Source organism: Diabrotica virgifera, chromosome 5 (genome assembly GCF_917563875.1).
Source record: "Diabrotica virgifera virgifera chromosome 5, PGI_DIABVI_V3a".
In the NCBI taxonomy this organism is placed as follows: Eukaryota; Metazoa; Arthropoda; class Insecta; order Coleoptera; family Chrysomelidae; genus Diabrotica; species Diabrotica virgifera.
In genome coordinates, this window is record NC_065447.1 from 59146663 (window position 1) to 59160644 (window position 13982).

At 32.3% G+C, this 13982-nt stretch overlaps 1 protein-coding gene across 3 annotated transcripts in view; it reads right to left on the reverse strand.

The window, feature by feature from the left end:
- LOC114331029 (uncharacterized) overlaps window positions 1-13982 on the reverse strand; it is a 443107-nt gene that overhangs the window by 82632 nt on the left and 346493 nt on the right. For all 3 annotated transcript variants that reach the window (XM_028280506.2, XM_028280498.2, XM_028280491.2), the window contains exon 6: window positions 6918-7045. In XM_028280506.2, coding sequence (XP_028136307.1) covers window positions 6918-7045 — 128 coding nt within the window. The remainder of the gene's footprint in view (window positions 1-6917; window positions 7046-13982) is intronic.

A 13982-nucleotide genomic window follows, 5' to 3' on the forward strand; every position in this document is an offset into this window, starting at 1 on the left:
ACAACTGTTTTTTTAAACGCTTTTATTTAGTTAAATAGATTGCGTCAAATCTTTGGATGTTAATTTGACTACCTTTTCTTCCATGCAAATGAATGAAAATTTGCAGACATATGCATTCGCGGGGACAATACACGAATAGACAACAAAAAATTTTTGTTTATGTTTATTAATTGTTTAAATAAAAAAAAAACGATTTTAATGGAAAAAGGCCTAAATTCTCTTGTTTTTTACAATGTAGAAACTTGAAACTTTTACGGATGGTAGCTAATGATATAACCTATACATAATTTCACTTTTTACGTTAATTGTTTACGTTATGCGTCATAAATAAACAATAAAGTTTTAAATTTTGAACACTCATATATTTGTTTATACAGTACGATGCAAGTGAAAGGAATAAATTCGTTATTTCGTAAAAAGGCGACTTGAACCCTGGAATGCTACCTGGGGTACACTTGTACCCCAACCTTGTTTATAAGTTACACCAATTTGCAGTAGTAGGTGTAGAAAATATGAAAATAAACTTGTGAATAATAATATAATAAAATATTTTTGTATACAAAATATATTCTTAGCATGTTATCTTAAGATTGTTTTTGTCATAAGTTCTTAAAACATACATATATAAATATTTTAGGTCGATTTTATTTGGGGTACCACTGTACCTCGATGTAGCAGATTGAGTTTAGAAAATAAGTGTAGCAATCCAGGGTTAAGGAAAAATCCCGAAAGAGGTGGATTTTATTTTTAAATTACGATATTTTGGCATATATGTCATACTAGTGACGTCATCCTTCTGGGCGCGATGACGTAATCGATGATTTTTTTAAATGAGGATAGGGGACATGCGATAGCTCATTTGAAAGATCATTCAATTCTTTATTCAGTAATATAAAAATTTATATAACTATTTGTACAGGGTGTCCAAAAACAATTTTTTAATTAAATTATTTGACAAAAAAGAAGAATGTATGTAATTTATTTAACTCAGAATACATTTTACAGTTGCCCGTAAACAGAAAAAAATGTGTATTTCAGAAATAAACATTGCTTTTCGATTAAATTAAATATTCAAGCCAGCTTCCGCCAGCCACCTACCTCTTGGAAATTTTAACATTTAATTTACGCGAAAAGCAATGATTATTTGTGATATAAACATTTTTGTCTGGTTTCTGACAGCAGTAAAATGTATTTTAACATAAATTTAATAAGGTCCACACATTCTTCTTTTTTTAAACGCTTTTATTTAGTTCAATAGATTGCGTCAAATTTTGGATGTTAATTTGACTACCTTTTCTTCCATGCAAATGAATGAAAATTTGCAGACATGCATTCGCGGGAACAATACACGAATAGACAACAAAAAATTTTTGTTTATGTTTATTAATTGTTTAAATAAAAAAAAAACGATTTTAATGGAAAAATGCCTAAATTCACTTGTTTTTTACAATGCAGAAACTTGAAGCTTTTACGGATTGTAGGTAATGATATAACCTATACATAATTTCACTTTTTACGTTAATTCTTTACGTTATGCGTCATAAATAAACAATAAAGTTTTAAATTTTGAACACTCATATATTTGTTTATACAGTACGATGCAAATGAAAGGAATAAATTCGTTATTTCGTAAAAAGGCGACTTTAAATTACGATATTTTGGCATATATGTCATACTAGTGACGTCATCCATCTGGTCGCGATGACGTAATCGATGATTTTTTAAAATGAGAATAGGGGACACGCGATAGTCCATTTGAACGGTCATTCAATTCTTTATTCAGTAATATAAAAATGTATATAATTATTTGTACAGGGTGTCCAAAAATAATTTGTTAATTAAATTATTTGACAAAAAAGAAGTATGTATGTAATTTATTATTAAGCACTTTTCTTTAGTTCAATCGTTTGTGTCAAATACTTAGACGTTAATTTGACTGCCTTTTCTTCAATGAAAATGAATGAAAATTTGCAGACATATGCATTCGCAGGAACAATACACGAATAGTCAATAAAAATTTTTTATGTTTATTAATTGTTTAAATAAAAAAACACGATTTTAATGAAAAATGTTTAAATTCCCTAGTTTTTTACAATGAAGAAACTTGAAAGTTTTAGAGATTGTAGCTAGTTATATGAACTATACATAATTTCACTTTTTACGTTAATTGTTTACATTATGCTTCATAAATAAACAATAGAGATTAAATTTTTTTGCCGATTCCGACTAATTTTCATGTTTGTTAATCATGTTATATTTTATACATATATTTTAATAAACATGATATATTTTAATGTTTGAAAACTGTTAGACTAAAAAGTAAAAAATAAAAAAAATATAAAAAAAAATTTTTTAGGAAACGCTTTTCTTTAGTTACGAGTGACTAAAATTAAAAATATTATAAAAAAATCAACTAAAAAGCAAGAAATAAAAAAAAATTCAAACACATTCGTTAAAGAAAAGCATGGGGCGCATCTTCATCGAATAAACGGTTTTCGCCCCACGCTTTTCTTTAACGAATGTGTTTGAATTTTTTTTATTTCTTGCTTTTTAGTTGATTTTTTTATAACATTTTTAATTTTAGTCACTCGTAACTAAAGAAAAGCGTTTCCTAAAAAAATTTTTTTTTATATTTTTTTATTTTATATAATAGCAGACTAAAACGTAAAAAATAAAACACAACAAATCGTCGATATAACTTGATTAACCTATGAAATGTCAACAGTATCAAAATTTCATAACAGTGGACTAAATTTGCCTGAGGTTGGACCAATTATAAACAAGCATTATGGCGCGGTAAATTTGAATTACTTCTTCTGGTTTAAAATAAACAAGCATTATGGCGCGGTAAATTTGAATTACTTCTTCTGGTTTAAAAACAGAGTACATATAATTAAGGAAAAAGTAAACAATCAACACATGTTCATCATAAGACGCCGGATTTCAATACGAAGTTCGATCAAGATTTTATCCTTTATGCCTTTTTTTTGTACTGAAAATGTAATATGAGATAAACAAAAAAAAAAAGAAAAAAAAATGTATAAACATTTTCAATTTCTTTGCAACACGAAAATGCAGCAGCTGCATAATGCTCTGGTTAAATCGGAGAGTGCAGGAAGAGTCTATACCGGTTTCGGAGGTCTTTTTCCCCTTATCAGTAGTTCCATATCCTCTTCTCTCCGATTTCCCCAGGCATCACACTTTGGGCCTTTCCGTATTGCAAAGAAAGAAATGTCACGGATGAACTAGAGCAGTGATACTCAACCTGCGGCCTGCGGGCCGCATGCGGCCCTCTAGCGTTTTTTATGCGGCCCGAAGGCTAATTAAAGAGCCCTGTGATCAAATTATCTGTCAAATTTCACGTGTTTTTCAAATTATTTGATAGTGTGCCGATGTGTTTGAGGCATGTTTGGGCGTGAGGCAGACAATTTAATGACTAATTTTAAATTATATTAAAATTTGTAAGAACTCTGATTAAAAATCAGGGCATTATTAAGGCATCAGGGCATTAAGTTAATGAACAAATACTCATTTTAAAAATAATCAAATACTTATTTACTACATATTGCAACATGCATTGCAACGACCCATTTATTAATCACAAGAAAAATTCAGGTCCGGATTAAAAAAATAATAATAATAATTGTGACCATGAAACAACACCCTTTATATTAAAATTTTCAAAATTCGTCTGCACATTTGGAAAGAGCACAAAAACTAAGTTTAATTGCTCGCTTCAATTTTTTGCGCAGATAATTTAATGACATTAATTTTGAAATTATATTTGAAAGTTCGAGTTATTAAAATTTCGACATAATTTCAAAATTAAACTCATTAAATTGTCTGCGCAAAAAATGGAAGCTCCATTAAAGCTCTTTTCAAATGTGCAAACGGATTTTGAAAATTTCAATATACAGGATATTGTTTCAAGGTCACCAATGGATTTATTTAATCCGGACCTGGATTTTTCTTGTGATTAGTAGTTGGGTGGTTTGGGTTCTAAATGTGACATATGTGTACCAAATATCAAAAAAATATACAAGGTGGTTCTAAAGTTATGGGTCCAGAAAGAAATGGGCAAAATCGATAAATCGCCTTGTAACTCGGTTATAAACTAGGTGGAGCAATAAATTTAGTATGTCTAGAATTTATTACCTTTTACCTCTATTCACCATTCAAGTATTTCCGTTTCCTAATGAAACACCCTGTATACTACTTCATCTTGATTGCCGCCCGCAAGCTGTGGCAATAGCTACTATGTGGCCCAGGAAAGAAAAAGGTTGAGTATCGCTGAACTAGAGCCATCTACCGAAAAACAAAGTAAGTTATCAATCGAAGTAGCACAGAAAACGACAATAAATATCGTTCCCATACCACCAGATTGACAACAGGTGGAAAACTTTCTTTGGTTACACCTCCTGAGATTTTCAAAATTTATAAATCATACAGGATGCCGAGGAAATTAAGATAAGAGAATTTTAAATAAGAAAATATTAAAGAAAATAAAATTTAGAGTTGAACCATGTTTGTTTTTTTTTAAGTCGAATTGTCCTTGTTTTTCTCAACTTCTTCCAGGTAAAATTTTTCCTGGTTGTAATCTCATAGAGAGCGTTAATTTTTGTGGTGGCGTCATAGTGGTATGGAGTGGTATTTCTTGAAAATGACATACCGAACTTTTGGAGGTGATTGGGTGAATGGCAGCTGACATGTAGGTAAATTAAAAACAGTTTAGATCATGTCTTGACATTTTCCAACCATATTGAATTTGACGGATTCGTGCTATTATAAAAATTTGTGGCCAATATTATAAGTTATATTGGCCACCATATAGCTTATATCGGATTTAAATCCGATCAAGCATTTTTATGACACTTTAAAACATCGCACTCGGCAAACAAATCCATATAACACTGGGGGAAGGGGGGCTAAGAATTGCAGCACAAAAAAAAATCACTTCACATGATAATTTATATGCAATATATTATATTTATTTATACATAATATATTAAAATAACATTTCAACTATGTATATCAACTTTTCTTAATTTATGTATTTGATTCGGGTGTTGACCTAACCTATTGACCCTACTTCTTTACTCGAACTGGCACCGGTACTGATAATATCGGTTAATATTTTAAGTATGTCATCCACTTACCAGGAATAATGCAAATTAGATATAACTTTCGTCATATTAATATAATTTCAAATTGTTTTGACCTAATGTCTATCACCGATTTTTACAAAATGTATGCATTGTTATACTTTTTCGAAGGATTTTGGTGCGCTGACTACGAATCTGAGCTCCAAATTGCCAAATTCACTCTGGTTTCTGAGACATCCTAACCTAAAATTGCAAAAGTAGCGTTTTTGAATAGACATTATTTGTAATACCTAGGCTGCGCACTGCAACTACATATTCCCCCAGCGCGACAAAGAAAAATTACTGTAAACAGAGTATTCATCTCTTTCTAACCGATGGGGTTTATCTAATCGGCAGCAGTGGAAAAATCACGTGATCGATAAACTCAGGTCGATTAGTCGATTAGAAAGAGATGCTCTGTTTACAGTCATTTTTCTCTGTCGCATTGGGGGAACAGTTTTAGATTGCAGTGCGCAGTTTAGGTATTATATTTATCTTCATCATTCTCTTTACCTTATCCCTACGCGGGGTCGGCTTCCCTAATTGCATTTCTCCATACAATTCTATCTTGGGTCATATCAATATTAATCCCCTTTACCAACATGCCCTGCCTAATTGTCTCCCCCCACGTCTTCTTTGGTCTTCCTCTCCTACTCCTTCCAGGAATCTGCACTTCAGCAATTCTTCATATTGGGTGATTAGCGTGTCGACGTTGAACATGACCAAACCATCTCAACCTATGCTCTCTCATTTTGGCATCAATTGGTGCCACATCTAGACTTCCCCTAATATACTCATTTTTAATTTTATCCTTTTTTGTCACTCCACTCATCCACCTAAGCATTTTCATTTCCGCCACATGCATTCGTTGTTCCTCTTTCTATTTCACTGCCCAACATTCAGTTTCGTACATCATAGCCGGTCTTATGGCTGTTTTATAGAATTTTCCCTTCAACTTCATTGGAATTTTCCTGTCACACAGCACAACACTCGCTTCCTTCCACTTCATCCACCCAGCCCTAATTCTACTGCATGCATCTCCATCTATTTCTCCATTACTCTGTAATACCGATCCCAGGTACTAAAAACTATTGCTTTTTACAATCAATTCACCATCCAAAAATATCATTTTATTTGTAGTAACTCCATCTTTAAATGAAAATTGCAAATACTCTGTCTTTGTCCAACTAAGTTTTAAACCTTTTTCCTCCAGAGCTTGTCTCCACTGTTAAAGTTTTTGTTCTAAGCCTCTTTCACTATTTCCTACTAACACAACATCATCAGCATTCATTAAACACCATGGAATGTTACCCTGTAGTTTCCCTGTTATCTGGTCCAAAACTAATGAGTTATATTAGTTTAGGTATTATATTTATACTGTTTGGTTATATGTTTGGTATATATATTGTTTGGTTCTGGGGCTATTTAGCAAGTATGCACATTCACTGATGATGGACCGATAGGTCTGAAAACGTTCTGAATTGGACATATTTTATTCAATCCATTGGGATTTTTAAGTTTTAATAAATATACCAATTTACATAGAAGTGGTTTTACTTCTTGTTAGAGTTTTTTATTATATTTATATTTATGTCAAAAACCGGTATTTTTGCACCGTAAGGTTCGGATACCCATGAAACCAAAGTTGGTAATTTGGAGCTCAGTTTCGGATTCAGCGCACGAAAACCTTTTGAAAGATATATTTTGATCTCTGGTTCCGATATTAATGAAATTTTGTCGTGCTGTGTAATATGTAAAAATAATATTTGCACTTACTTATTAATTTTTTCTTGGCGCTGAATGATGTTGGTTACTGAAACAGTTTCTTTTAGATGAACGACGAGACCTGCTCGAATTGATTCTACTACAGCTGCACAGTTTCCATCTTCTTGCATATCAAAGCTCTGTAAAAAAGAAATAATAATTTTTTTATTTAAAAAAAATAAAGAAAGATGCTACTAAAGTGGAAGTCACATTCAGATGGCTGTGTACGGATATAGGATAACAGTGTTGGCAATTCTACTGCCATTGTAAATTTTGCTACTTTTTTAAAATAAGCAGGGCCAAACTCAAAAAAAAGTTCACAAAATTGTAGTATTTTTCCATAACGACCCATAACGTACGATTAAAAACTTTGACAACATTGTAGTCATTTTTGGCATATTGGGACCGTACAAGTTCGGCAAAGCGACACCTATTTCTACGCTCTGCAACTTTATTCGCACTTTTTAATTATATTGGCCAATTATATTAGTCCTGGTTACAGGATAATTGTCAAGGCCATAGTCCAAAAAAATAATAAGAAGAAAAACTAAGATTCAGGTTATGTTATTAAAACGTAAACAAATGTATGTAGTAAATAAAATTAGTTATTAAAATGCAATACTGCAAGCAAAATAAATTAATTAAATTTACCTTTATATAATAATTGCATATCATATCAATATTGTGGAGCAACATATAATTTTTCTTCTTCAATGACAGTAGATATGAAATGTACGTCAATTTGACAAATTCAATTGACAATATGAATTACTTAAGAAAGTTGCAATATTTCTCCGCTATTCGCGCACGATCGTTTCTCAATTCCCTTCCAAGTAATTGCACATCGCGAATACAAAGCACAAGCGTATCTCTGTAACGCTGCCATCTGAATGTGAACTTCAGTATAGTTGCTATATTGGATAACATACGCTATTGTGCAAATGGTGCACCACCAGTTATGCAATGTTAGTGAGAAACTACCACTATTTAGATTTTTTTGTATGGACATACAAATCTGGATGGTTCCAGATAGTGTAAATATCAAGAGAGCTCTTGATAATGATAAGGTATTATTAACCTTCTTCTTAAGATGCCAATCCGCTGAGGATGTTGGCGACTAACACGGCTATTTTCACTTTATTTGATGCTGCTCTAAATAGTCCAGTGATAGACAATGAAAATACAGGGCCAATAAGTTTTTACCGGGCCTTTTCTGCCTTGTACTTTTCTTTGTATATAACCTGCAGTACATGTGAAAACGCAATAAATGTACTAAGAGCTTTTAGCCACACAAAGTGGGGAGCCGATCCAAATATATCACTAATCTTCTATAGAGCACTAATACGTTCAGTGATTGACTATGGTTGTATTTTATATGGAAATGCAAATTTAACTCAATTGGAGATATTGGAAAAAATAAAAAATAAGTGTTTACGACTTTGTCTTGGATGTATACAAAGCACACCAACACATATTTTAGAAATTGAAGCAGCAGAGCCTCCTTTGCATCTTAGACGGCAATTTTTGTGTGATGTTTTTATGTCAAAACTCCTAGCACAGAAAAGATCTGAGAAAATACAAAACCTCAATTCAAAAATAGATAGTCCCTTCTGGCGACGTAAAATTCATCCCAAAGTAATAAGCAGTTATCAACTATTAATCCAATTTAATAGCGAGGTTTACAGAAATGACATCCTTCCCTTTTATAATTGTGATTATAACCTATTAGAACTACAAATTCCTTATTATTATCTTAATATTGAACCACATGTTAATCAATTTAACATAAATACGTTTGTTGAGAAAACAATTCTGAAAAGATGGCCGGAGTCCGATTGTATTTATACAGATGGATCCAAATTCGCTGATTCAACTGGATGCGCCTTTTACCATTCAAATGAAAATCTATCCAAAAAATTTAAACTTTCAAATCAAATGTCTAGTTATACTGCTGAGCTCATCGCAATTCTTCAAGCTTTGAGGTATATTAATATCCATCACAAGAATAAGTTTGTTATATTAACAGATAGCAAAAGTTCGGTAGACACAATAGTACAAACTAAATTATCAAGCACTTCATCAGTAGTAATTATAAAAATTTTAGAAACAATCCAGTTACTTACGAATACAGGTAAACAAATTTCTTTGGTTTGGATTAAGGCTCATTATGGAATTAACGGAAATGAAATAGTGGATAGACTTGCCAAGGATGCTACTACAACAGGGGAAACGATAGAAGAACCATTAATGCCAGTCACTGATCTACGACAATGGTTTAAGAAAAAACAAATGGAGCAATGGCAACTGGAATATGATATCTCTCTTAAAGGTGTACGATTTCATGATATCCAACCAAAAATTTATAGAAAACCGTGGTTTAACGACATTACAAATCGGCACTTCATTAAAACCTTAAATAGAGCAAGGAACAAACATGGTTTATATCCAGTTCACAAAAATAAGTTCCTTGGGTACTTTAGAGCATGTGATTTTCGATTGCGCAAACTTCCAGATGCTGAATCAACAGTTATATAAGAATCTACAAACAGTAGGAGTTACTCTCCCCACCAATTTAAATTCCATTTTATGTACACGAAATATAAATTTGTATAAAATTGTTTATAACCACTTAAAAAATATGAAAATTGATATTTAAAAAAAATATATATATAAAAAAAATTAAAAAAAATATATATATATAAAACAAAACAAAAAAAATAAAAAAAAAAATAATAAAAAAAATAAATAAATATTAAAAAAACAATAAAAAAAAACAAAATAAAAAAAAAACAAAAAATCACAAAGAAGGCCTAAACCTCCGCGAGGATAAATCGGGTTTAGGTCTTAGCGCGAAAGAAAAAAAAAAGAAGAAAAAAAAAATTAATATCAATTAGTGGTTTAGTATAAGTATTTAGAAATAGTGTTTTATTAGTATGTATTTTTAATGTAATGTATGTAATATATGTTTGTGATTATTAAAATATAATGTATATCAGTTAAAATTAGGAAATTGTGTCTATGAAAATAAAAAAAAAATTTGAGCTGGCCAATTGGTTCAAACCAAGGTCATAAATCTAAACACACACACACAACCTGCAGTAGACTAAAATACTGATAATTGCTCATTACGTTACGCAGATATTCTAACTAGCGCTTCTCCAGTTGAATTCTGGCATATCTCACATTTCTTGCTGAGTCTTCTCATGAATTCATTGTTTGATACACGATCTATCCAGGGGATTCTCAACATTCTTCTGCATCACCATATCTCAAAAGCCTCCAGTCGTTTAAATGATTCAGTTGGTCTCTTAGATTCTACCCCATAAATACATAGTACCAGAGAAGGCACGTCTTTATTTATATTTAAAAACATGGTTTTTAAAATAGGGCATTCCAGGACGTTGACGTTGATCACACCGCTGGGACTCAAACTGTCAAACATTGTATTTGTTTATATTTGTACCACATTGTGTTTAAGTTTTTTACCTTTAATAGTTTTTTAGTTGTATTTTCCGAACATTTTGTTGTTGATTTTGTGTAGTTTTTAGTTGTAGAAGTACTTGAACGACTTTATTTAGTTTTAAGCAGTGAATAAATAAACATGAGTGAATATTTTCGAAAGTTGTTGGTAGACAGTACAGATGTTGCTAGTAGGTACAAGCAAAAGATTGGCAAAATAAATAATATAGGTCCACTTTCCCTCAAGTGGTCTGAGTTAACCTACGGCGGAGACAGTTTTCCAAACGTAAGTAACATGGACATATTAAGTTATTTAGCATTTTAATAGGACATTTTATAGCAACTAACCATTGTTTTTGTCTCTCAGATGATAACTTATTTAGTTCAGTTTTATGCTTAAAATGCAGCACTAATGGTAACCGATAAAATTGAACTTTATCACGATTACTTGGCATTCCACATTTCAATACACAACAGAAATGAGGCATATTATCTGTTTAAATTAATTCTTCCAGTGAAAATGTTACATTAATCCTTGTACAAAACAAAATTACAAAGAAACGTAACCAAAATGATCTAACACACATTAAGAACTAACAGAATAACATTTATGTTTGCCTCCCAGCCGCCATATTGATTTAATTTTGACAGCATGTTGGAATGCCCTATAATAATTACTATTGCTTTAGACATATTTAAAGAACTGAAAGTGTGATTGTCAAAAAACGCGGATCCGAATCGTAAGCACTGAGATAGTAATGGTTATAGTACACATTCTGAAAGACAAACAAAAATATAAAACAAACCACTCTCCAATGCAGAGACAGAGAATAGAAAACAATATGTTTCCTATTTCCTAAAGTTTCCTATTTTGTGGCAGAGAGTAGGTACCTACAATTCAAAATTTACTACACTTTAGTATGTCGGCTAATATTTTTTCTTGCACGGACCATCATACATCCTGTTGTTTTAGTTTCTCTTTTTGTATTTTTTACGGGTACCCGGGGTACCTATCTAAATTGGAATGTGTTGGCGGTCACCTACTGTTTTGGTTGGTATAGAAGTTGTTTTATTATTTTGTAAACGAAAGTCGTTAAATGACATTGTCTCTCCCAAGAATGTAACAAATAAATAATATTTATTTATAAACCATTACTTGACGATATAAACTATTAGGTCTGGATCCCGCGTATGAAAAAAAAGTTGATTAATAGCAAGCTGAAAATTTGTTATTAGCTTAAGGGTGTCTAGTCGGACAAACATTGATATATGGGAACACTGGAACAGGGGAAGTTTTAACTGTGGAACAGGTTAAAAATTTGGTACAGTCAGACCACGAAAACGGCACATGTATTTTGTCCGACAGAACAGACTTAAACTCTCCGAACAGAGATTAAATTCTGATGCAAAAACCAGACTGCTATTTATCACCAACTTGGCGTTTTAATGAGTGGAACATGTAGAATATGTCAAATGACAGGAATTATGACAGGTGATAAATAGAAGTCTGATTTTTGCATGAGAGTTTAATCTCTGTTCGGAGAGTTTATGTCTGTTCTGTCGGACAAAATAAATGTGCCATTTTCGTGTTCTGACCGTTCCAAATTTTTAACCTGTTCCACAATTAAAACTGCCCCTGTTACAGTGTTCCCATATATCAAAGTTTATCCGACTAGACACCCTTAAGCTATTAACAAATTTCCAGCTTGCTATTAATCAACTTTCTTTTCATACGCGGGATCCAGACCTATATTACCTACTTGAAATATATGTACAACAATTTTTTTACCATCTCACATGCTTCCTTTCTCATGAATAATAAGCAAGTACCTGATCTTTACGATCAACAACACCCACATACTTATTATATTCTAAAATAGCTAACGGTTTCACTAATTTTTTACCTCTTCTGTTTTCGCATTGTTATTTTGTTTTTGAAGTCAGATTAGAATTCTCAGATATAAGGTGGGTGTCTTATGCCTCCATTTTCGAACTAAAATACCTTCCTGCAATTATCTTACCAGGTTGCAATTGTCGTCGTCTTCGGTATCTACAATAATTAATTAAGAGGAAACAGTAGCGATCAACAGGTAGCAAAAACGCGTTCCAAGATTGCGGCTGTAATTTTGAATATTTTTTCGAGATATTTGGCACACGTATTCCTAATATAATAAACAATGGCGGTACAGAAAAATTTGAAAAATATATTAATATGTGGAAATTACTTTGTAATTAAATACAATATTAAAAAAACGAGCCTCTATCGCCATTAAGAAGAACAAAAAAATACACTTTCTTCAAATAAACTTTTTTATCCGATGCCTAGATTTTGTGTCATTTTGGAACCACTAATGAAATAAAAAATTTTAGTTTTTCAAATTGGGCTCTGTACCGCCATTCTTTATTATATTACGAATACGTGTGCCAAATATCTCGAAAAAATATTCAAAATTACAGCCGCAATCTTGTAACGCGTTTTCGCTACCTGTTGATCGCTACTGTTTCCTCTTAAGTTTATCGTCACTAATATATTTTCTTTTATTTCAACTAAAAACTTAGACGGTGAAACAACGAAACTGGAACATTAGTTAAACAATGTTGGCGATATTCATGCCAATATTTATCTTATCTGCAGCCAGGTTCTGAAGTTCTTTCACCAGGATGTTCATCTTCTTGCTGGACCACGCTTTCCAAACACTTTTCCTTGTGGGATAGCTTGTAGGAGTTCATACTGTCTGGATTCATTTCGCATAACTGTCCAGATTTGATGATGGTTTTTCTCTCGGTTTTTCTTCATTCTTCTGAGGACCTCCTTATTTGTGACCAGGTCAGTCCACGGGATTTCAAGTATTCTCCGATATATCCACATCTCAAAAGCTTCCAAATTTTTGTACATATCTTCATTCAACGTCCACGATTCAATAGCATCATAAAAAAGGACACAGAAGACGTAGCATCGCAGCATTCTTACTTTTATTCCAAGAGAGAGGTTGTGGCTCTTGAAGAACGTCCCCATCCGGTTGAAGGTGGATCTAGGTGTTCTGATGCTCGCTCTTATCTCTTGGTTATTGGTCCATTCTTCACTTATTATGGAGACCAGTTAATTCTAGTGCGTCACTCTTTCTATAGAGGTTTGGTTGACATAGAGTTGACATTCTGTTATCTTTTTCTTACTAACGATCATAAGCTCTGCCTTTTTTACATTTATATTGAGTCCATATTGTTGACTACAGTACGTGATTTTGTTCAGAAGGACTTGTAAGTGTTCTAGGTTGTTCGCAAATACTATGGTGTCAGGTGTCATCTACATCTTTCTCTAGGTGGTGCGGTACCCGTTTAGTAAATTACCTTTTTCAGTTTCATGCGAAGCTTCGATAAATATTCTTTCAGAGTTAAAGATTAGAGGAGACAAAATACACCTTTGCGTTCCTCCACGAATGATTTTCACATATTCGGTGTGTTCACCTTCAACTCTGAGATTTGCAATTTGATTCCAGTAAAGATTTCTAATTATTTTCAGATCTTGGTTGTTAATTCGTGCTTCTTTAGTATTTGCATCATATTGGTGTGCTGTACTCGATCAAACGCTTTCTCGTAGTCAACCAGACATGCGTATAC